The sequence below is a fragment of the Lolium perenne genome, chromosome 1 (assembly GCF_019359855.2).
Source record: "Lolium perenne isolate Kyuss_39 chromosome 1, Kyuss_2.0, whole genome shotgun sequence".
NCBI classification, from domain to species: Eukaryota; Viridiplantae; Streptophyta; class Magnoliopsida; order Poales; family Poaceae; genus Lolium; species Lolium perenne.
Window position 1 is genome coordinate 26,855,271 of NC_067244.2, and position 23,203 is coordinate 26,878,473.

A 23,203-nucleotide genomic window follows, 5' to 3' on the forward strand; every position below is an offset into this window, starting at 1 on the left:
CTCTCACCCTCCTACAGTACCCTTGAGGGTGAGCAACCACAGTGCCTGGCAGTGTGGACATGCCGACCAAGCTCGTCGTCAGCCTGTTTCTGTTTGAGATGGTGTACATCAGTCTGCGTGTTTTGAATTTCCAAGTCACGGTAGCATGTTTTAGAACCTTTTTACAACTGCAAAAGCCAAAAAAAAAGGGGGCTTGACAGTTGACATGTGTGGTTTGGCATGAAATGAACATTTTTACTTGACAGAGTTCTGCGAGCACTTGCAAAGAAAACTTAATTATTGCATAACACTGAAAAAAAAAAGACACTGAAGTACTGAACCATGCAACCCACTGGACCAGTCAACAGAACAACCCACTGGCCACTGCAACTCCCTCCAAAGCAAGTTCAGACAAAGAAGCGGCGCTGCGGCGGCATGAGCTTGGAGGACATCATCGCTCCGTCTCGTCGACAAGGAGCTCGCCGCGCCGCCGGGCGCTGCTAGCTCGCCGTTTGGGGCTGCATCGTGGGAGCTGGACGCGCGCGACACTCCGCCTCGGGGGTGACTGCCTGCGCGCGCTGCGTCCACCACGCCCATGTCCCGCCTCCGCCGCCGCTTCTCCTCCTCCATCTCGCCGCGCGCACGCTCCTGGTCTCCCCACTCCGCCTTTGCCGCAGCCACGGAGCGCGTGCGCGCCGGGACGCTCACTTCGGAAGACGCACACCACCTGTTCGACCAATTGCTAGCGCGGCCAGCCCCGGTCCACGTGCGCTCTCTCAACGGCTTCCTCGCCACCCTCGCCCGTGCGCCGGACTCTGCCACCTGCCGAGATGGCCCCGCCCTCGCCATCGCCCTCTTCAGCCGTGTGTGCCGACAAGAATCCGGCCAGCGGATGGCGGCTCTCACAGTCCACACCTACGGCATCCTCATGGACTGCTGCTGCCGCGCACGCCTCCCGGAACTTGGGCTTGCCTTATTCGGTCGCCTTCTGAGAACGGGCCTCAAGACAAATGAGACCATCTGCAGCACCCTCCTCAAGTGCCTCTGCTGCGCAAAACGGACCAATGAGGCTGTCAACCTCTTGCTTCATTGGATGTCTGACCCTGGCGGTGTGACTAATGCCTTCTCATGCTCCATTGTTCTGAAGAGCTTATGTGACCATAGCAGGAGCCAGGAGGCGCTCGACCTGCTCCAGACGGTGGCAAAAAAAGGAGGCGGCTGCTCCCTCGATGTGGTGGCATATAGCACCATCATCCACGGCTTCTTTAAGGAAGGGCAAATTGGCAAGGCATGCGATCTATTCCATGAAATGGTGCAGCAAGGGGTTGTGCCTAATGTGGTCACATATAACTCGATTATCGATGCGCTGTGCAAGGCCAGAGCGATGGACAAGGCAGAGTTGTTCCTTCGGCAGATGGTTGGCAATGGTGTTCCGCCCGATAAAGTTACGTACACTAGCATGATCCATGGATATTCCACTTTGGGAAGGTGGAAGGAGGCAACTAAAACGTTCAGACAAATGACAAGCCAGGGCCTTATACCAGATGCTTTTACTTGGAATTCGTTCATGGCCTCCCTTTGCAAGCATGGAAGAAGCAAAGAAGCTGCAGAATTTTTTCATTCCATGACTGCCAAGGGCCACCACAAGCCAGATATCTTCTCATACTCTATTCTGCTTCACGGGTATGCCTCTGAAGGATGCTTTGCCGACATGATTAATCTCTTCAATTCTATGGAAAGCAATGGCATTGTACCCGACTGCCATGTTCGCACCATATTAATTGATGCATATGCTAAATGTGGAATGATGGATGAAGCTATGCTCATGTTTACTGAAATGGCAGGACAAGGATTGAGTCCGGATGTCTTCACCTTTTCAAGTGTAATTGCTGCATTTTGTAGAATGGGCAGGCTTGCTGATGCTATAGAAAAATTCAATCAGATGATTTCTATTGGAATACAACCGAATGCAGTTGTGTATCGCTCCCTAATTCAAGGTTTTTGTACACATGGGGATTTGGTGAAAGCCAAGGAGTTGGTTTATGAAATGATGAACAAAGGTATTCCCCGTCCTACCATTGCGTTCTTCAGTTCAATAATAAACAGTTTATGCAAAGAAGGAAGGGTTTCGGATGCACAGGCTATCTTTGACTTGGTTATACACTTCGGTGAGAGACCTGACGTCATTATATTTAATTCGCTGATTGATGGATATTGCTTAGTTGGCAAGATGGAGAAAGCAATGAGAGTGATTGATTCCATGGTATCAGTTGGCATTGAGCCTAATGATGTTTCATACAATACACTTGTTAATGGCTATTGCAGAACTGAAAGGATCGATGATGGGTTGATTTTATTCAGAGAAATGTTGCATAAGAGAGTTAAACCTACAACTGTTACATATAACATCATACTAGATGGGTTATTTCGTTCTGGGAGAATTGTTGCTGCAAAGAAAATGTTCCACGAGATGATAGAAAGTGGAACCACGGTGAAGATTTCCACATATAATATACTACTTGGTGGACTCTGTGGAAATAATTGCACCGATGAGGCAATCGTCCTGTTCCAAAAATTAGGTGCAATGCATGTGAAGTTCGATATTGCAATACTCAATATCATGATTAATGCAATGTACAAGGTTCAGAGAAAAGAAGAAGCTAACGAATTGTTTGCTGCTATATCAGCTCGTGGCTTGGTACCTAATGCTTCCACATACGGAATAAAGATAAGAAATCTTCTAAAAGAAGGATTGGTGGAAGAAGCTGAAAATATGTTTTCCTCAATGGAGAAGAGTGGTTGTGCTCCCAGCTCTCGTCTTATAAATGATATCATCAGAATGATGTTGGAAAAAGGTGAGATAGTCAAGGCAGGAAATTATATGTCTAAAGTTGATGGCAAAGGCATCTCACTTGAAGCTTCAACTATTTCTTTGCTGGTGTCTCTCTTTTCAAAGAACGGGAAATATCAGGACAAAATAAAATCGCTCCCTGTAAAGTACCAATTTTTTTATGGAGTCAGCTGATGCACTGGATTCAGCAGATAAGTGTTGGCCTTGTCCGAAGATGGCTCTCAACGATGTGGGCAAGTGTCTATTCTGTGTGCTCACGAATATCGAGCTGGGTTATAGTGCCACCATGGTGTTCTGGTCTGGTATGTTGCTACTAGGCATGCTAGCTGTGGGGATAGCTCGTAATCTAACGCCATATCAACGCAGGGCCATTTGGTGCATGATGAGCTTGCTAATGGTGAACGCATTACTAATGCTAGGAGCATATCATGGCGGATGTCATCTCTGAGTTTGTCGAGGCTCGCTACATTATCAAGATATTTGGCGTTCCCTGAACCTCAGCATATCTGGTGCATGTTAGCTGAGGGTGATTATAGTGAAATCGATATGGTAGCTGATATGGAGCTCATAATGTTCTCGCTCTTTAAACCTTGAGTGATATTTGGGATATTTTGTTGAATGTAGTTACCAAATACATGTACTGTTTAGATAAGAAAAGTGGTCGGCAAGCAGGCGCGTGTAACCAGCAGCCAGGGAAGGACTCACCCGACTTAATGACTATGGCAGGGTGGTGTCTCCCCCTCTGCTCTAGTTATCTTCTGGATAAGTTCACTGTTTTTATCTTGTTAACTGAACCTGCGAGTTATCTCCAGATGAAGTTTCTGTGAAGAGAAATTGGCTGGGTGATCCATCTGCCCTTACATTTTCTGCATGGAACATCTTGTGCTATGGTTATACTTCCAGCAGTCCTCGAAGAATAGAAGCCTGGTGAGTTCACACTGAAATTAATGGGTCAATATATATTCCGTCAACTTTTGTGTACATTTGCATCCGTTATCAAAGAAATGAGAAAGAAATGAGGCTATAGCTGAATATATAAGGATTGTTTCAACTTCTTTGCAGAATCTTGTCATCCAGTGGGTTGATTAGTGAACTTGACGCTTCTTCTGGTGATCTAATGTTGCTCCAACATGTACGATCTGTAGATATCCTATTAGACTTCCTCATAAGCGTGTTTCCTCGGGGATTCCACCAACCACCATGGGACTAGTTTAAACATCTTTAAGTGCTTGATGTTAATTTTCATTTCCAGGGATCTGTCTCACCACAATCTGCCAGGATCATTACCTGATACTCTTAGTCACATGGTCCTTCCTCATCTGACACCGTTTTTCAAATTGTGCAGCACAGAACCCTTAAGTCTTTTATTTCTTTCACACAAGTATTTGCATGCAGTCATTGGACTGGAGGATTTAGTTATTTCATTTTATTGAGTTTAGCTGTTGTACTCTGGTTAAGTAATCCTCTTTCATATACCATTCCGATACTGTTAACTTATTATTCATGTGAAGATCTTCTTTTCTTGCAAACCGGCCGTTGCTCCATTATCGTCGTGATGATGCCGTGGCGTACCCAGCCATCCTAACATAGTACAGGAGAGGGCATATTTACATGTCAGTCCTTGGAATGCAATGAAACAGTATGTCTATCTGCGTGTCAGCAGTTTATTATGAACGTAAATAAATGCAATACAGTACTTGATAGAACACCAGGTTTTCTTTTACATTTACCTATAGAACAAATTCAGTGCAATCACAGGAGAATCATTTGAGGCTCTAGTAACCTTTCTTCCTACCTCTGCGTGTGGCCGTTGAGAAAAAAAGCGTATCCACTTCGTTGCTAGATTGTACCAACCAGTTGTTTCATGTCCGAACAACAAAACACAATCTCTCCTGTAAGTCTGTAACCGACACATTCCTTCACCGCCGCATATGACGTGTGTGTGTGCTCCACAGTCGATGCAACCTATCACCGATGAACATGTGACCCTAGTGACCAAGGAAGGCAGTTGTCGGTGTCAAAGATTATCAGCAGCTCAAACCTTTCGAAATCAAACATTGATAACATTTGTAGGAGCATGATTCTCCATCTCGAGTCACTGATCGTCTTCTACTCGGATCCCGACCACTGCCGCGCTTTCTGTCTACCAAGCACTCACAGGTTCAGAACACACTTTCACACCCCAGAAAAGCAGGCGTCTGTGTGAACAGATTCGCCATTCTCATCAGGACTCCAAGAAAAAACTTATAAAGCATGTGGTTACCGGCGCCACATACGTCATTAGAACAAACCACATTAGCTTTTACCTGATTGGGCGCCGTGGCATCCTGATGAGCTTATCCTGCACAAAGGGAATACACAAATGAAGAGAAAAGGTGAGCAAAAGGCAGTGCATTATGCATACGATGCGCTTTTTATTCGCCACTGATCTTGGCAACACGACGACTAGCCAGGGCCCCTTCTTCTTCATCTTTTTTTTACTTGCATGCAAAGTGACACTGGTGTCCCATGGCTATAAAGCATGCTGCTTCATGCATTCTGATGTAAGAAGAAAAAAAAAAGGCCAGTGGCTTCCTTATCCTTGCTAGCCCAGAAAGCCAGAATCTGGATGCCCAGCCTCCAAAAACAATTTCCTTCATGATTAAGCATCAGGGCAGGGGCTAAGGCATCCACACATCAAGAACGCCATAATTCTACTGCTTTTCTTTCATGAAGAATCAGTACCAAACAGGGAAATCAGCGAGACGTTTTATTCTTATTCCAGCAAAGAAGAAAACAGATGCTTCATTCTTTCCAATATATAATGACAGAAATTCTCTATTGCCTCTGGTGTTATTAAATTGGTAGTATGTATAACCTGGCTGTGAAACTACAGTGCTTCATATACTGTAGTATAGAATGATACTTTAGAAAGGAGGCATAAAATAGGCTGCCATGGCGGAAAACGCGGATTAAAATCATACACGTAAGGGCACAAATCCATAAAGCTAAAGTATGAACCCAAAATAAAGGCACAAGAGGCGCCCCAGATTTCCAAAAACCATCACGGCATTATTAAAGATCGGCCTCCACAAAAGCAAAGCCAGCATTAGAATACACACAAGTACACCCATTGCAGGGAGACATGCACAGTCATCAGGGTGAAAAAGTAGAGTCCTCCCTCCAAGAGGAGAAGAAAGGCAGGCTGTGAACCAGGCCGCTCCAAGAAACATTACCACCTCAATCAGCAGAAAGAGAGAGTGAGACAAACCAAAATCAAGGGCAAGAAGAGCCAAGAACACCGTAGCCATATCATATAAACCAAAGGCCCAGCGGTGCACATCAGAACACAGAAGGAGCAGAAAGAACCTGAACAGCACCAAGATCAAGATGGACGGCATGTATTACCCTCAGCGTTTCAGCAACGTGATGATCGGCTACCTCAACCTGGCGACGCTCCTGGCCTCCATCCCGGTCATCGGAGCAGGGCTCTGGCTGGCCAAGGGCTCAACGACGTCGTGCTCGTCGATGCTGCAGACCCCGCTACTCATCGTCGGCTTCATCGTCCTCCTCATCTCCCTCGCCGGCTTCGTGGGCGCCTGCTTCCACGTCGCCTGGGCGCTGTGGCTGTACCTCTTCGCCGTGATGATCCTCATCTGCATGCTGCTTGGGCTCACCATGTTCGGGTTCGCCGTCACGGCGGGAGGCGGCGGCACGCAGGTGGCCGGCAGGCCGTACAGGGAGTACCACATCTCCGACTACTCCTCATGGCTCCAGAAGCATATCCAGGACATCAAGTACTGGAAGCCGGCGCTCGCCTGCGTTGTTGGGTCCAAGGCCTGTCCTAAGATCTCCAACTGGACTCCCATGGATTACCTCCAGCATGATCTCACGCCAATACAGGTTTGCAGCGTCAGCCACTGGTCCATTTTCTTCAGAATTTACTGCCCACGTTGTTACTGCCACTGATTTCAGCACATATAGTGCAACAAAGTTGATAACCTGAACTGTACCCAGTTTAATTCTGTACAAAACACAACAGATTGTCAAAGAAGTGGAAACAAACAAACTAGGGGCTGCCTAGAATGGATAAAAGTTAGCGTGGTCACTGGTACTGAACTCAAAGTTGAACTAAATACCGGTGGATGCACTCATTTTGCACTCATTCTAAGCAGGGCCTTATAGCCTAAGAAGTATTGATATAGTTCATCACTTGCATCATTTTCTTCCATTAAAATTATTGCTAATGCCTAATTGGTCATGAAAAAATTGTAACTTACTGCTCCTGCGCTTCTGCTACTCCTAGTCCTAGCTCATGTTCTGTTACTATAATAACTACTCTAAATTACTTTACCCTGCAGTCTGGCTGCTGCAAGCCACCAACAGCGTGCACATACAGTGGTGGGATGCCAGTAGGAGCACAGGACGAGGACTGCTTCCAGTGGAACAATGCCCCGAACATCCTGTGCTACCAGTGCAACTCATGCAAGGCCGGCGTGATGGAGCAGGTGCGCCAGGACTGGCACAAGATCTCCGTGCTCAACGTCATCGTGCTCGTCTTCCTCATCTGCGTGTGTGCCTGCGGGTGTTGTGCCTTCAGAAACGCCCGCCGCTCCGTGTCCGAGTACCCATACGGGGTAAACCGCATGTCCAAGATCAACCCACGCTGGGACTACTACTGGTACTTTCAGCCAAAAAAAAATAAAACAAAATTATGACTCTGTTTTTTCTTCACTTTTTGATTTCAGAGATGAAAACACATTGCCACATCTCATCACTAGAAGTAAACAATGGAGTTGTTTATTTAGGAAAAAGTGCATATTCAACAAAAAAGAGGATGTTTCTTTTATTTTGATGTTCACAACTGCATAATCATGCTTGACTGCTTCTTCATTAACGGGGTTCTTCATGCAAAAGATAATCTGGTGATGACACAGCCAATTTATATTTTATTACAAAATTTGAGTTTATTCTCATTTATTTGCTGTGATTTTGTTAACACTTTTTTTATGGTTTTCACTACAGGTGGCGATGGTTCCGCGATAGGAGAGAACAGATGTACTAGGCGCTATTGGTACTCAACCCATGTATAATATTTCCTTCCTGATAAATGGCTGGGAGTTGGACCTGTTCCTTGTAGCACTACGGTTTTCATATGTAAATTTCCGTTTAGTGTCCAATAATTAACTTAAGTAGATATTTTAGTATGAGGACAAGATAGTGAAGTGGAAAGGGCACATGAGCATGCCTAATTTCTCCAGTATGGTAGCCAAAGCGTTTTGCATTTTGTAGTACATATTCTGGTTGGAGAATTCAAAAGAGAGGTGATTTCTTGTCTATGGAGGAAAATCCACAGTCAGCTATATGACCATGTCAGCACATATGCTGTTGGTTTGTCTCCTATATTTATCATGTTTTGGCCATGTTTACCTTGTGATATGATCATATGATACTGGTGGACCTCTAAACTGAAACTAAAACTAACACAAGCTCACCATCTTCAGCACCCATGGACCATGGTATTTTTATGTGATATGAGAACATTTTGGATACTGTTCAATAAATATTTCAAAAGGCACTTCTAATTCAAGGCAGAATAATAGAACGGTAAGACAAACAACTGATAAGAATGAAATAACTTTTATCACAAGCAATATGCAGTGAACATATATGATTCACATTGGTCACAATAGAATATATTCCCATTGACCTTTTTCACATAAAAATTGATGCCGGATAGACGGTGCAGCAACTGCACCCGATAGGAATAATGCTATCCCAAATCTCATAAGGTTCCAAATGATTACTACGCTACATGTATTCTAAATTTTAAGACAATCTGTCTCTTAGAAGCGAAGAATCTAGTGTCCCATTTCAGCTACGACTGTCTAACAAGATGGTGACTGAACACAAATTCTGGAAGGTAACACAAGCAAAGGAAATGTCTGAAATGGACTCACCTCAAGTAACCTCCAACTGGGGAATTTTGAGCAGTAGTAGGCCTGGAGGAGACGTGTCGGTTATCGCCAGCCAAACTCTTGACCTCTATCCTCTCTGAAGCCCACTCCATCACAAATACTTGAAATTTAAGGGTCTTTTTCCAAAGTTCCAACTGGGATTCGACAACATAGCACATAATTGAAACCAAAAGATAAAAGATATTTATAGGGCACTTCATATGGCCAATGTACTGCAGAGATGGTTAGTGCAGGTACTTAATCTAGGTGGCAACTATATATTATTGGGACATACTAGAAAAGGTCATCTGATTCACATTAGATTTCAAGTACAGCCGCAGCCTTTGTGCTAGCAAGGAACCTTCATCGATCCAGTTGAGAAGGTAAAAGTCTACGAAGGATGATCACTGTATATCTACTGCATTATTTGCAAGTCAGAACCACAATTGTCAGGCAGCTAAATCTGGAGAGCAAGAGCCTGGGTATTATGTATGGACAAGGAAATGTGTCATCAGGAAGAGCATGGCTTCAGCAAATTTCTTACAAAATATATATGTGCAGACTGGAAGCAATGGAATGCAAACTCCGATCTAATCTACTTCATATGTGCTTTTCCAGAACTGCAAACCTTATGCAGCGTTTTGCAGCGGAGCATGAATTACAGTTCCCAGATAGGAAGATGGGAATCAATTTAATAATCATTGGTAGTTCCAATCAAAAATCAATACAAAGAACTGTTCCAAAAGGTTGCAGGCATTGAACATTTCTGATCACCATCCGACAACCAAGATCATATGATTTATTGTCAATACATCACAGAACAGATACTCCATTACAAAGACAAAATTTGAGAAACAGTCTTTTCAAAACAAGAACCACCATTTCGGGATTTCTGTTCAAAAAAGTGGTACAGGTAGTGTTCCACCCAAAAGGCTTGTGATATTCTTGATTGCATAGAACATATTTAGGCTATCTGGTAAAACAGGGATAAAACACAGCAGCAGAACGAGTTAGACTCCTTGCCGTTCCGGAGTGGTTCGTTAAGCCGTTGCAGCTTTCTTTTCTGCCTCTATCTGTTGTAGCTCTGCCAACCTCTCCACCCATGCCCGTTCTCTTGCCACTGCAGCCATCTTCCTCTCGGTCCTTTCTGCCTCCTTTCTCTTCACAGCAACAGAATACTGTGCTTTGCGCTTCCTCTTTTCCGCCTGCCAAAGCAAAATATATGGATGTTAAGCATTTGGTTGGAAAGAAAGGGAATGCCATCTAGCATTATTAGCCACAACTATAATTAGAGTACTCAGGTCTTGGTAATTAGACAAATGGAAGAAGCATAAGTGAACATCATAAGTTCATAACCGAAGTTTGTTAGAACTACATAGTAAGGAAGACAAAGGTTGGCTCCACAGAGGTAAAGCTGCATGAGGCTATTACGTATTGACACAGTTGGAATTAACACTCTTGGAGTCTATGAAAAGAGCACAATTAAGCAGGAAAGTAAAACCAAGATAACGAAATTCAAAATGGTGAGTTAGTAGACATGCAGATGTTGGTATTACCGCAATAATTTAGAAATGCCTACTCAAATAAGCTATGATTAGCTAGTGCCACTGCAACATGACATTTAGGGTTGCTCCTCTCGATATTGTGTGTCTATCTACCTATGTTCTTAGAATTCCATTGGCCTGTAAATTTGTTCCAATCCAGCACACAGATAGGCTTCGAAGATAACCTCACATAACCAATCATGCAGTTAAACAAGTTTTTACAGGGACCGAACAAACACACAGACCATGATGAAGTCCTTGCGCTGCTTGATCCGCTTCTTCTCATTCCTCCCCTTCAGGCTGCCCTTATTGGGCTGGCTGGACGGGATAGGCTCCCCTGGCTTGCACATCACCCAGAAATGCGGACCTGTCGACCAACAGAAGCAGCATCAACAGCACAAATCGGCACAGCAGAGACGCAGAATTCAGATTATGGTCCTGACAGGTAGGAGATGCGGAATGGCAGAGATGAGAGTAGCGCACCTTTGGGGCGCAGGCTGGCCCTCTTCCGCCGGGACTCGAACCCCGGGCGCCGCTTCGGGAACCTGGTCTCCGTGAGCCCCTTGAAGAGACTGGCCCCCATTTCCAGCGCCCGCGCGGCGGCGGCGGAGAACGGCCGGGGCCCGATCGGATCCAGGAGCGGAAGAGGGCGGAGAGGGCGTGGGGCAGGAGCCGGGGCGCGGCGGAGGAGAGACGCCGCGGGCGAGGCGAGCGGCGGGAGGGCTCGCCGGAGAGCTCGGAGGAGCGCCATGGGAGGGAATGTTCTAGAAGGTCGTTGCGCTGGGCTAGGGTTTTAGCCTAGGGGAGAAGACGAGCTGCGCGTGCTGATGGCCGACTGGTGGAGAGAAGAGCTGAAGGCGCCTCCGCTGATTACGTAAACAGAATGGGTATACGTAGCATCCTCCAGTATCTCGACTCGACTCCCTTTTTTAATACTCCTGCTACTTAGAAAATGTTGCAGAAAATTTTGTTCGAAACACCGTTTGTACCAAGAACATTTGAACACTTAAATTTCGTAGAACTCTAGCACTGGACAAGTCGAGAACTCGAAATGTTCTCGTGTGGATCCCACAGAATTAGTATGTTTTATTTGTGTGCCTCAAACAGAATATCTATACTAACAAGTGTACAAGAAAGGAGTCAGGTCTAACATAAACAATCTTGACCATTAATTATATCTACATTCATTGGTTATTCTAAATCCAAGGGCTGGGCCTAAATCGCCATGTACTAACTATCATTCAGTCATTCTCAATTGATTGATCACTTCAATCAAAGTTTAATGAGACGCTGATTTTTAGAATCAATACACTAGCCAATACGATAATAGCATACAAATTATTAAAAATAATGGATACTCTCGTGGTCTTTGACCTACACGAGTACTATGTTTGTAACCAAAAGATTCTTATCTATTGATCTATCGGAGAACAAGTGACTTCACTGTCACTGCCTACCAGTGAAGTCCTCTATAAAAGGAGCAAGGCTTTCTCAAGGAAAATATGAATAGCTTGCTTCTCATTTTACTCTGATTTAGTCCCATTATTGTGTGTATTTTTGGTCGTGTTTCTACATACATGGAATTACAATTTATATTGATGGACATAGAAGGCACCAGGAATTAATGATTGATTACATGAATTACAACATGCACTTCAATGTTCGTCAAGTCGATGTGCCTCTTTCTCTTACTTTCTTTTCTTAGCTATTCTTCTTACGGAAGGATGTTGAATGTGCGGTGTAAATTGCCTGCCTGGAGAGCAAGAAATAATTGGCTCCGTGGTGAACCTATCGATACCCATATGACCGTTGGGACCCAAGCGGTGGTGATGCAGGAAATGTCCTACTCTAACACTCTGGTTCTCGAATTTTTAGATGATTCATATTTCGAATTGTATTGATGTTTTCAGCTTTTAATTTTTTTTGCCGCCCTTGTTGCTGGTACAAATTTGTTGCAATGTTTATGCTCCTTGTACTAAGGCTACATACGAAGCCCAGGGGAGAAGGCGAGGCTTTGCGGTGCAAAGTGATACAGTGGACGGATTCCAGTGCGGTGCAAATAATCGCAGCTTGCATCTTTGATCCAAGTTTTTGTTGTCACATTGTCGTCTTCAACTAATTTCATCGGTAGGCAATGCAGAAGAAAAAAATTGTGATGGGGAGGATGCGGAAGAGGGCGGAGAGGGCGTGGGGCAGGAGCCGGTGCACGGCGGAGGAGAGACGCCGCAGGCGAGGCGAGTGGCGGGAGGGCTCGCCGGAGAGCTCGGAGCAGCGCCATGGGAGGGAATGTTCTAGAAGGTCATTGCGTTGGGCTAGGGTTTTAGCCTAGGGGAGAAGACGAGGTGCTTTGAGAGCCGACTGGCGGAGAGAAGAGTTGAAGGCGCCTCCGCTGATTACGTAAACAGAATGGGTATACGTAGCATCCTCCAGTATCTCGGCTCGACTCCCTTTTTTGATACTCCTAGTACTTAGAAAATGTTGCACAAAATTTTGTTCGAAACACTGTTTGTACAAAGGACATTTGAACACTTAAATTTCATAGAACTCTAGCACCGGACACATCGAGAACTCGGAATTTTCTCGTGTGGATCCCACAGAATTTCTCTCCTAAAATTTATCCAGCGAACTAGTCCATAAATTACTATGTTTTACTCTGTCTCCTACTACTAAAAGCATTTTATCTGTGTGCCTCAAACAGAACATCTATACTAACGAGTGTAAAAGAAAGGAGTCAGGTCTAACATAAATAATCTTGACCATTAATTATATCTATATTCATTGGTTATTCTAAATCTAAGGGCCTGGCCTAAATCGCCCATGTACTAACTACTGTCATTCAGTCATTCTCAATTGATTGATCCCTTCAATCAAAGCTTAATGAGACACTGATTTTTAGAATCAACACACTAGCCAATATGTAATAGCATGATCATTTCATGAATTATTAACAATAATGGGTACGCACGTGGTCTTTGACCTACACGAGTACTATGTTTGTAACCAAAAGATTCTTATCTATTGATCTACCGGAGGACAAGTGACTTCACGTCAGTGAAGTCCTCTATAAAAGGAGCAAGGCTTCCTTAAGGAAAATATGAATAGCTTGCTTCTCATTTTACTCCCATTCAGTCCCATTGTTGTGTATATTTGTTGGTCATGCTTCTTTTTTTCCATAAAGGTTGGTCATTCTTCTACATACATGGAATTAGAATTTACATCGATGGGCATAGAAGGCAGCAGGAATTGATGATTGAGTACAGCAATTACAACGTGCACTTCAGCTCTTGTTGTGCCGATGTGCCTCTTTCTCTTACTTTGTTTTCTTAGCTATTTTTCCTACGGAATGATGTTGAATGTGTGGTGCAAATCGCCTGCCTGGAGAGCATGAAACTACTCTATCTATCTTTAGCAAGCATGTACATGTTGAATGTGATTGTTTGTCTTGGTATGGAAATTCAATATGCCACCTGGGTTTGGAAGGAATTTTCTGCCCATGGATATTTGCGGAGAAAATGACAAAAAAACTACCACATTTTGGACGATCTTCTGAGAGAGCTACCACTTTAGAGTTTTTTTGACACATAAATACCACTTCAATGGTATGGTCGTGACAAGAAGCACTGATTTTGCATTAGACATATTAATCCGTTTTCTGGCCATACGGGTCCACCTATCAGGTACACGTGGCAACAAAAAACCTAACTACTGACTTAATTTTACAAATAACCGCCAACATTTTATTTTCACATCTTGCACAGGTCCTCATTAATTCCCGCACATAACAAACACAAATAAAGGGAGTGGGGCAGGAGCGGGGACGCGGAGGAGGAGAGATGCCGCAGGTGAGGCGAGAGGCAGGAGAGCTCGCCGGAGAGCTCGGAGGAGCACCATGGGAGGGAATGTTCGAGAAAGTCATTGCGCTAGGCTAGGGTTTTAGCCTAGGGGAGAAGACGAGGTTCGCGTGCTTGCGCCCTTCTGCTTTGAGAGCCCACTGGTGGAGAGAAGAGTTGAAGGCGCCTCCGCTGATTACATAAACCCGTCTGATTTCGTGACTTGACAAAATTACCCTTATCTTCATCTGAACCGCAGCTCGCTCCTCTGTGCAGAAAGAGGAGCAATGGAGCCATCGATGTGCATTCCCCCATGCCCCGTCACTGCTAGCCTCAAGCGGCCGCCTCTACCCGCTCACCCTCACACGCGTGGCTGCTTACTAACACCCGTGCCACAACTGGCCGCCTGGTCCGCGAAGCTTTACTCCATCCTCATGCTCGCTGGTCTTGCCCATGGCGCAGACTCCCCTGTTCCCAACCACAACACCTTCGTCCTATGTGCGTGTGTAATGTAGCTCCTTTTCATGTGTTCCTTCTCCAAGTGTATGTTGCTTTTCGAAGTGTATGCGTGTGTGTACATCTTCTACGGGTCCCACAAACGCAACCAAATGAATGGAAAATATGGTATACATGAAGAAGTAAGGGCATTTGTGTCTTTCTTCAAGAATGTTACTCTTAGTTAGTCGTTAGTGATATTTTGGCATGAAAAACCAAAACTGAGTGCTATTTTGGCATTTTGGTTTTAACTAGTGGTATTTTGGCACTTTCGGTTTTGACTAGTGGTATTTTAGCTATTCTCTCTAAAATAAGTATTGTAGATTTATCAAAATTCGCATGTATCTAGATTTTATTTTAGTTCGTAGATTTTTTTTTCGATAAAGGGAATATATTAATATCAAAAAGATATCAAATACACCCAGCCTCTGCAACAACGCACCACCCTAATGGCACTACGGATGCACACAGCCAAAAAAGGAAAAGAAAACTAAGAAATAAAAGTCCCGCTACAGTATCTCGGGCCTAACAACAACAATACATCCACCGCCAAGACAACACCTGAAATACAGACTCTCCAAAAACGACGCCTCCAAGAAGAGAACAGTGCTCTAACACCGTCGTCGCCCGATCAACGATCTTAGGTTTTCACCCTGAAGATAGTCCCCACTCTCAAAACAATGCCTCCAACAAGGTCATTGTCAGGCACAACCAGTTAAGGCCAGACCTTGGATTTCACCCTGAAAGGTAGGACTCTGAACTTCACATGGTTTGTCGCCCCCACTATCATACCGCTGTTGTGAGGCCCGGAACACCAAGCAAATCCCTCAACAGCGCGAAGACTTGAACCTCCCTTAGCTAGTCCTCCCCTCCGGCCTTCATGTACTTCTCTTCTTCCGACTTTCATCATGGATCCATAGTCACTTGATGTCAACACAGAAAAAGAGCTTCGCGCCGCTCCCTCCAGAACCAATCGGTCGGAATAAAAGCATGGGTGCGCACGACCGAATACCACCGATCCAGCAAACTCCAGGCGCAAAGCACTGTTACATTCGCCGGCGGAGCCTTCCGGAACTCAACACTCCGGCTAGATCACGAGTCCAGGCCTCCGGTAGGTCTTCCTCTTCACGGAAGAGAGACCCTAGGACCACGCCCGCCACCTGCCACCAGGTCGACGGCGCCACCGCCATCCAGGGCCGCCGCCCTTGGTGCCGTGGTCCCAAACCTTGAGGAGGAGCAGTGCGAGATCCGTCTCCATCATCGCTGGCCCGGCGATGCCGAGGCTAGGACGGAAGGAGAGGATCGCGCCGCCATGTTTCGGGTTTGCTACGCCGCCCCCATCACCGCCCGCCCGAAGGCCGCGACGAGGAAGAGGAGAGCTGCGCCCCCAGATCAAGGCCATACCGCCGCCACCAACACCGGCCGCCCGGCGAGGGGCCGCGCCACCACCACCCTCCACGGTCCGGGGCCATCCCCCCGTGCGGAGGCTAGCCTCCTTCCGCCGCACGGAGGGATCACGCGAGGAGCCCCGCCGCCCCCATCACCGGCCGCGCCCGGCTTCGCCGGCGACGACCTCCGGGGACGACGAGGAGGGCGGGAGGAGGAGGGGAGGACGGCGGCGGCGGCTAGGGTTTCCGCCCTAGTTCGTAGATACACCTGAATCTAGATAAATCTTCCATACTTATTTTGGAATGGAGGGATTTAGTTCGAAACATTGTTTGTATTATCAAGGCCTTTTGAACACTTAAAACTCGTACTAGTATTCTAGCACTACCAGACATGTCGAGACTTTCTCGTGTGGATTCCATGAAACTTCTCTCCTAGATTTTCCATGATAACTCAGTGTGGCATTCACCGAACTAGGCTATGGATTCTTATGTTGTGCTTTGTCATAGGGTTCAGTAAGCCATAACACATAGTATGTTTTTGTACTATTAAAATCCTTTTATCCATGTGACCAGAACAGAATATCTATACTACAAGTGTGTAAGAAGGAGTCGGGATTTGACAAAAAAAAATCTCGACCATCAATAATATCTATATTTATATGTTATATTCTAGATCTAAGTGCTCAAAAGAGGTGAAAAATATCAGCCCGAAATCTCCATGCATTAATTATCATTCAGTCACTTTTAATTTCAAATCCATTCAAACCAAGCTTAATGGCACATCAATTTTAAGGATCGATACCCTAGCCAACGGCTAATAGCATGATTTCATGAATGAATTGTTAATAATGAATAAAGATCTCATGGTCTCTGACCTACCCGAGTACTACGATCGTAGCCAAAAGATTATTATCTATTGATCTACCGGAGGACGTGTTACTTCAAGTCACTGTCTACAACTAGAGTCTTCTATAAAAGGCGCAAGGCTTTCTCAAGAAAACGATGAATATCTTGTTTTAATTTTACTCCAATTAAATCCCATGATCGTGTGTATTATTGGTTGAGTTCCTACATACATGGGATCAAAAATTATATTGATGGGCATAGAAGGCACCAGGAATTAGTAATTTGGTATAGAAATTACAACATGGACTTAGTTTCTCGTGTCTTCGATGTGTCTTTTTCTCTTACTTTCTTTTCTCATCTATTCTTCCTATGGAAGGATGTTGAACGTGCGGTGCAAATCGCCTGCCTGGAGAAGATGAAACTACTGCAGTTATCTCTAGCAAGCATGTATACCTGTGTTTGAATGTGATCGTTTGTTTAGATATGCAAAATGAATATACCATCTGGATTTGGAAGGCATTTTACTTTTATGCCCATGGATATTTGCGGGTGGGTACAGGCAAAGTCACGGATTGTGTACCATTGGGACCCAAGCAGCAGTGCCGTTGTTTTGGGCTTTTAATTTATGTTGTCATCCTTGTTGTTGCTACAAATTAGTTGCAATGCTGATGCTCCTTATGCTAAGGGTACATACAAAGCCGAGCGGAGAAGGTGAGGCTTTGTAGTGCAAAGCCATGCTGATTCCAGTGTGACGCAGATAATCACACCTTGCATCTTTGATCCAAGTTTTTGTTGTCACGTTGTCCTCCGTGGATAAATAATTTTCTCCGTAAGCAACACGGAGGAAAAAATTGCGACTGTGAGAAGTTCCTTGATCTAAACTTAGTTGGTTGGTCACCATCTTAAGCCAAGATCTGCGTTAAGATAATAATACCGATCGTGATGGGCATTGTCCATTGTGGATCATGCAGCGGTTTAAAGAGCTAAACTACATTTTGGAACAGAGATCATTTGCCATGCCATTTGCCATAATAAAATCATCATATGCCATGCCATTTGAGCTCTTCAGGCTCAGAAGAGCACCACGACTCACCCAAAAGAAAATTATACTACCTAAAGAAAGTGTCAAATGTCCGATTACAATGTGCACTCGCTCATTTTCATCGAAAAAAATAAGGTACAGTTGTGTGGCCTGCAGAATAAAATAAGCAAACATGTAGGGATTGCTGGCACCATTATCCGTAAAGTGTTTTTTGTACACTGGCTAAAGAGTAAAATACACTATTCTTACAAGTGAACAATGCATCTACGCATATGAACTTTTTGTTAAAAAAATGCACAAGCAGAAAAATACTGCATGATTACTTGACCCGGAATTTCTCATAGTATCTCAGTCGAGCTGCAGATTTTCGCAGTGTAAACAGTGCAAAACTATACGCCCTGCCCCTCAAGTATAGCCTTGCAGCAGATTGATGTCTTTGTGCTTGCATTCAGAAATCAAATAAATACAACTTAATTTGTCAGAAATCAGTTGATCTGCAAATTCATATCAAAGTATTTCAATTTCATTCAACTTGACGCATGATTCAAAGAAGACCTAGATCAAGGCATGATCTGCGCAATCAGAGCAAATGGATTCAAAGTTTAATTTGGCAACATATTTCCGAAAAAATGGCAACACGTCAATGTCAAGAAACTGCTGTGATGCGTTTGCATGATAAACGGCAACAACAATGCCAGGAAATTTGCAGATGCCTCAAAAATGATTCAGTTCTAGCAACTGACTCGGTAAAACACACAAAACACAACCTTGAAGCATGTAGCTGAACTAGATTTAGCAAGATGCTCCCATCTCTAATCTCCTCTTCTACTAGCATGCAACCATGCTTACATACAGATCTTCTGCAAGAGTCACCAGAAAAGTACTCCATTGTCGCCATACTGCTCATGCTAGCTAATTCTCATGACACCCAAAATTTCTTATGGCACCACCTAAGAACATTACTACCGAAGTTAAAGGCTAGACTAGAAGTTGCAGAGCATAAGATTTCCTGTTCTAATGATGTGATAATATCTAGTAAGCAGTAATGAAATTCTACTCAGTAATCTCCTTTTCCTGTCAAAAATTCACTGCAATCCTGCCGCAGCTGGGCTAGTAGCAAGTCAGACGACGAGGTTGCCGAAGGGTGCCCGGTGTGGAATGCCCTTGCGCCGGTGCAGCGGCACGGTGAGCAGCGGTGTCGGCGGCGTGCAGCTCTGGTCGAAGGCATTGCACAGCGGGGACGGAGACGGGGAGTAGGAGTAGGTGCTGCCGTCGGTGGCGGCCTTGCAGCCGAGGGAGCAGAAGCGGCAGGCGTCGCGGAGGCCGCGGCGGCAGGTGACGCAGGCGTAGTGGATGCCCTTGAGGCGGCTGTGGCCGTGCCCTAGGCTGCGCTCGTTGAGGAAGACGACGCGCGCGCCGTTGATGACGTAGGTCTGCACGCCGTCCATGTCGACGAGGCCACGGACGTCCGACACGCGGACCACGCTGCTGTACGACGAGCGGCGGATCTGGATGACGCGGTGGCCGAGGTGGGCGTGGCCGGCGCACAGGCCGCAGAGCGCGGCGGCGCCCGCGGCGGCGGCGCAGTCGAGGCAGAACATGGTGCGCGAGTGGGAGTGCGCCTCGCAAGTTGTGTAGAAGCGCGTCGTCAGCAGGACGCGCAGCCATCGAGGCCCCCGCGCCCCGTGCGCCGCCGCCGACACCGCCCGCTCCGACTCCGACCCCGTAGCATCCTCATGGACCTCAACCTCCTCCTCCGGCTCATCGCCGTCACCTTCCTGCACACGGCACACGGCCACGGATTGATTCGTCAGGAATCAGCTCTCCTCGGAACCATGCGCACGAGGTGTTCGTCCGCGGGAACGAACCAGCCAAATGAGGGAGCGAATGAAGAACTGATTTCACAACCAAATGAGAGGGAGAATCATTCCAGCCAACTTCAAGTCTTGAACCAAATGCTGCACGCAAGAAAATAATCGCACCCCTAGAACGGAAGGGAGGGACAAAGCTCCAAGGAGGGTTTTGTAGCGGAAAATAAAATCAGCAATCTTGCATCCATCGCCATTGCTCACAGGATTCGCCCGAAACCCTAAGTACTACCAGCAATCCGCCCAATGCGATGACAAATGAAGAACAAAGAAACCGTTTCTTGCCCAAAAGAGGGAGCACGGCGAATCAAGAACGCGGAGCAGAGGAGCAAGCAAAAAGGAGGGCAAGAAATGGGGAATGTGCGTCGCAGGCAGGAGGGGTTACCGTGATCCTGCGGTGCTTGAGGCGAGGCTCCTTGAGCGGGGAGTCGTGGTCGATCGCCATGGACACGCGCCGCACAGCAAGGGCCAAGGGGGAATCCAGGAGCCGGCGGTTGGTAGGAAGAGTCCAGATTCCAGAAGAAGAGGCGGCGTGGTCGTGGCTCGGCTAGCTTGAAGCGGAATCGGCGGAATGGAACGAGGGGTGGGTGGTGGGCCGGGCTTATACGGATGGGCCCATTCAAGAATGGGGAAGAGTGTCCTTGTCCCTAAGAGCATCTTCCGTAGTCCCCACGCCCAAATCCGGCGATATTGTCGTCCGGATTGGAGGAAAATTTGGCCTGTGGAGGTCCATTTTCCCAGCCGCGAGCTCAGGATGGATGTAACGGACTTCGGCGAATTCAGACAAAATTGACGAGTCCATTCAAACATAAGCGAAATTTAATGATATTTAACATATAGATGCGAGTTCGTACATAAGTAGGCCGAATTCGAACATATATTTGAATTCGGCGATTGGCAAACTAAAATTTAAACTAAAGAACGGCCTACTACATGCCGAAATGGCGGTAGAACGACGTGTAGTCGCCGTCGTCGTCGTCGCTGGAGTCGGCGTTGTCCTGGGGCGGCGGAGCCTCGTACCAGCGGCTCGTGCCCTGGCCAGCGTCGTCGGCGCGTGGCGGCGACGGACGGTACATGTCGTCGTCGCTGCTGTCCTTGACCTTCACCACCTCCCTGGGTGCGGCGTTCCTAGCGGCGGATGGTATGGCGGCGCGGGCGGCGCGTTGACGCGCGGCAGCCAAGTCCAGCAGCCGCCGTTGCTGCTCCGCCTCCTCGCGCTCCCAGTCCCGCCTGGACCACTCCAGTGCGGCGTCTTCGGGGAGAGTGTTGTCGGCGGGCACCAGGTCCTTCAGCGACCTGGCGATCGCCTCCGCCTCCGCGGCGTCCTCCGCGCGCCTCGCCTCCTCCTCGGCGAGCTGGTTTGCGGCGTCCTCCTTCTTCGACGCCTTCCTCTTCCGCCCACTTTGCGGAGAGGACGGCTGGTCGTGGATGACGAGGGCGCCGATACTGCGCCGTCTGCTCGGCGGTGGCGACGATGGCTCCTTCTTGATGGTCGCAGGAGCCGGCCATTCCTGCTTGACGGTGGCCGGCATCGACCCGCCGGACCTGGATGCCGACCGCGAGCCAGACGAGGAGGAGGACGGCGTCATCCTCCCCGGCATCCACGAACCACCGTGCCGGCGCGACACGGTAGCCGCCACCGGCGGTGGCATCCCCAGGACGGGGGAGTTTCCGTCCTCGATGTGCGCGAGCACGTTCTCGAGGGTGCGGCCAGGCGCGCTCCACCACCGTTTGTGGCCGGCGGCGTTGTTCCTTGCCGGAGGAGGAGGAGGGCCGTCGTAGGACGCCAGTTCCCGTTCATACCTCCGCCGGAAGAAGGCGATCCACGACTCGTGGTTGTCGGGGAAGAAAAGCGGATCCGCGCGCTGCTCGTCACTGAGAGTGACGAGCACCTCGTCGATCGCCGCTTCGAGTAAGGCACCGCCCGTTGGCGGCGGCGGGATCGGCACGCCGCCTGCGCTCAGCCGCCACACCCCCCCCCCCCGCCCCCCGGTGCGCGGAAGTCCGGCGGCGCCGGGTAGCCCGCCGCGTGGAGGAGCCGTCCCTCCCATTGGTGGAGAGAGCGGCGGCCGAAGCCGTTGTTGGCCGCACCGTCGTTCGCCATTGCTCGTTCGAGTTCGGGGAAGATTTGGTGGAAGGAGAGTGAGGTGAATGCGGGGCAGACGCGGTAGTTCGGCGATAAATAGAGGTAGGCGCGCGTGATACTGAGGCGGCGACATTAACTCGCCGCGTAGAAGCTACGCGGCCGGCGAATGCTGACCGGCGGTAGGCTTTTACAGCGCGCGGAAGACGATGCGATGAGGACGACGATCGGTGTCTCTCGCCGACAAGTTGGGGCCACCAGACGCGCGTGAAGTTTCCTCGCCGTTTCGCGCGCTTTTGTTTCGTCCGGAGTCCCCGAGAGCTCCCCGGGAGGCCGGGGATGGCGTGGGATCGCCGGATGAATTTAGGCCCAAATCCGTACGAAAACGAGGAACCGGGGCGCGACTGGGCCGAATTTCGCCGTCCGGATGAAAAAAACGTCGTTCGGGGGCCTCGTCGGGGAGACGAGTGGAGATGCTCTAAGAGATGTCCTGAATCTACTAAAAAAAAAGATGTCCTGATTCCTAAAAAAAATATCCTTCTCTCTATCACTAAAGAAATCTACAGTACTTCTATTTCAAAATTTCATATGTCTCACATAAAAAATATCATATTCCCTTTCCTGATAAAGAAATATACAACACTCCTGAGGCCCTCAGCATCCACCTCCATGTTCATCTTAATTAAATGCATGGTCGAGATCGTTAGACCATTTTAGCATGAAACCCTCGTACGTATGTAGTGCAATATCAACATATCCTCATTGGCCGCGGCGGTTCGCTAAGAAAAATCGTTGCAACATGTGCAACACAGAAGCAGCCGTTTACAACAGAGCGAAAACAACTTGCAACATGAATGTAACATTTGAAGCATATCTCCCTAATACCTGCGGCATTTTGCTTTTTTTACATGAAAAAATGAAGAAGAAAAACATACCTCCCTAATGTCACCCATCGTAGAGATAAGGGTTGTCCCCATATATGATCCACATCTACCACCTCATCCTTCCTGCGTGGGACTCGGGCATCATCCTCTAGAGCAAGGTTCTGGAAAGCGGAAAGCGTAATCGGTGCAGTGGCCTTCCTCTTAGAGCTTGTGCATTTAGTGCGTGCTTAAGCGGTGCTAAAGCGTTCTTGACTTAGTCAACGGAAGGACCAAAAACTAGCGAAAATCAGGAATTTCAGGCCAAAGAATAAGTATTATTTGAACAGAACAGTGGAATAAAGATAGCTTACCGAATCAGATCAGTACAGATCGTATCATACAACCAGAGATCAATTGTTCATACTTTCAGTTTTAGACTTTTAGTCCAGCATAACGATTCAGAATTCAGGAATCATAT

At 47.2% G+C, this 23,203-nt stretch overlaps 4 protein-coding genes across 6 annotated transcripts; 2 read left to right on the forward strand and 2 right to left on the reverse strand.

The window, feature by feature from the left end:
- The first annotated feature begins 329 nt into the window (after positions 1–329).
- Positions 330–4,129, forward strand: LOC127344579 (uncharacterized). Its single transcript, XM_051370889.1, has 2 exons — positions 330–3,757; positions 3,893–4,129. The coding sequence occupies exon 1, from the start codon at positions 575–577 to the stop codon at positions 3,002–3,004; it is 2,430 nt and encodes an 809-aa protein (XP_051226849.1). The 5' UTR covers positions 330–574; the 3' UTR covers positions 3,005–3,757; positions 3,893–4,129.
- Positions 4,130–5,857: 1,728 nt separating this feature from the next.
- Positions 5,858–8,148, forward strand: LOC127344587 (tetraspanin-6). Of its 3 annotated transcripts, XR_007878102.2 has the most exons (4): positions 5,859–6,712; positions 7,171–7,446; positions 7,558–7,734; positions 7,835–8,148. XR_007878102.2 is itself a non-coding variant. In XM_051370900.2 (3 exons), exons 1-3 carry the CDS (start codon positions 6,200–6,202, stop codon positions 7,853–7,855), a joined length of 810 nt encoding a protein of 269 aa, XP_051226860.1. In that variant the 5' UTR covers positions 5,858–6,199; the 3' UTR covers positions 7,856–8,148. The 3 variants fall into 3 exon arrangements, 2 of the variants coding, with proteins under 2 accessions (XP_051226860.1, XP_051226853.1); XM_051370900.2 differs by lacking the exon at positions 7,558–7,734 and having other exon boundaries at positions 5,858–6,712; XM_051370893.2 differs by lacking the exon at positions 7,558–7,734 and having other exon boundaries at positions 5,862–6,712; positions 7,171–7,490.
- Positions 8,149–9,501: 1,353 nt separating this feature from the next.
- LOC127344600 (uncharacterized) lies at positions 9,502–11,153 on the reverse strand. The gene is made up of 3 exons (XM_051370912.1): positions 10,794–11,153; positions 10,556–10,677; positions 9,502–9,971 (listed from the first exon to the last, which is right to left on the reverse strand). The coding sequence occupies exons 1-3, from the start codon at positions 11,059–11,061 to the stop codon at positions 9,807–9,809; spliced, it is 555 nt and encodes a 184-aa protein (XP_051226872.1). The 5' UTR covers positions 11,062–11,153; the 3' UTR covers positions 9,502–9,806.
- A 7,545-nt stretch (positions 11,154–18,698) lies between these two features.
- Positions 18,699–20,341, reverse strand: LOC127344617 (protein RGF1 INDUCIBLE TRANSCRIPTION FACTOR 1). The gene is made up of 2 exons (XM_051370930.1): positions 20,165–20,341; positions 18,699–19,689 (listed from the first exon to the last, which is right to left on the reverse strand). The coding sequence occupies exons 1-2, from the start codon at positions 20,222–20,224 to the stop codon at positions 19,033–19,035; spliced, it is 717 nt and encodes a 238-aa protein (XP_051226890.1). The 5' UTR covers positions 20,225–20,341; the 3' UTR covers positions 18,699–19,032.
- Between the last annotated feature and the right edge of the window lie 2,862 nt (positions 20,342–23,203).

Coding starts and splice junctions, on each gene's coding strand:
- LOC127344579 (XM_051370889.1), top strand. CDS start 575: ATGTCCCGCCTCCGCCGCCGCTTCTCCTCCTCCATCTCGCCGCGCGCA.
- LOC127344587 (XM_051370893.2), top strand. CDS start 6,200: ATGGACGGCATGTATTACCCTCAGCGTTTCAGCAACGTGATGATCGGC. Junction 6,713..7,170: donor ATGATCTCACGCCAATACAG/GTTTGCAGCGTC, acceptor TTTACCCTGCAG/TCTGGCTGCTGCAAGCCACC. Junction 7,491..7,834: donor CCACGCTGGGACTACTACTG/GTACTTTCAGCC, acceptor TTTTCACTACAG/GTGGCGATGGTTCCGCGATA.
- LOC127344600 (XM_051370912.1), bottom strand. CDS start 11,061: ATGGCGCTCCTCCGAGCTCTCCGGCGAGCCCTCCCGCCGCTCGCCTCG. Junction 10,678..10,793: donor GGCCAGCCTGCGCCCCAAAG/GTGCGCTACTCT, acceptor GTTGGTCGACAG/GTCCGCATTTCTGGGTGATG. Junction 9,972..10,555: donor AGCGCAAGGACTTCATCATG/GTCTGTGTGTTT, acceptor TTGCTTTGGCAG/GCGGAAAAGAGGAAGCGCAA.
- LOC127344617 (XM_051370930.1), bottom strand. CDS start 20,224: ATGGCGATCGACCACGACTCCCCGCTCAAGGAGCCTCGCCTCAAGCAC. Junction 19,690..20,164: donor TCAAGCACCGCAGGATCACG/GTAACCCCTCCT, acceptor TGCCGTGTGCAG/GAAGGTGACGGCGATGAGCC.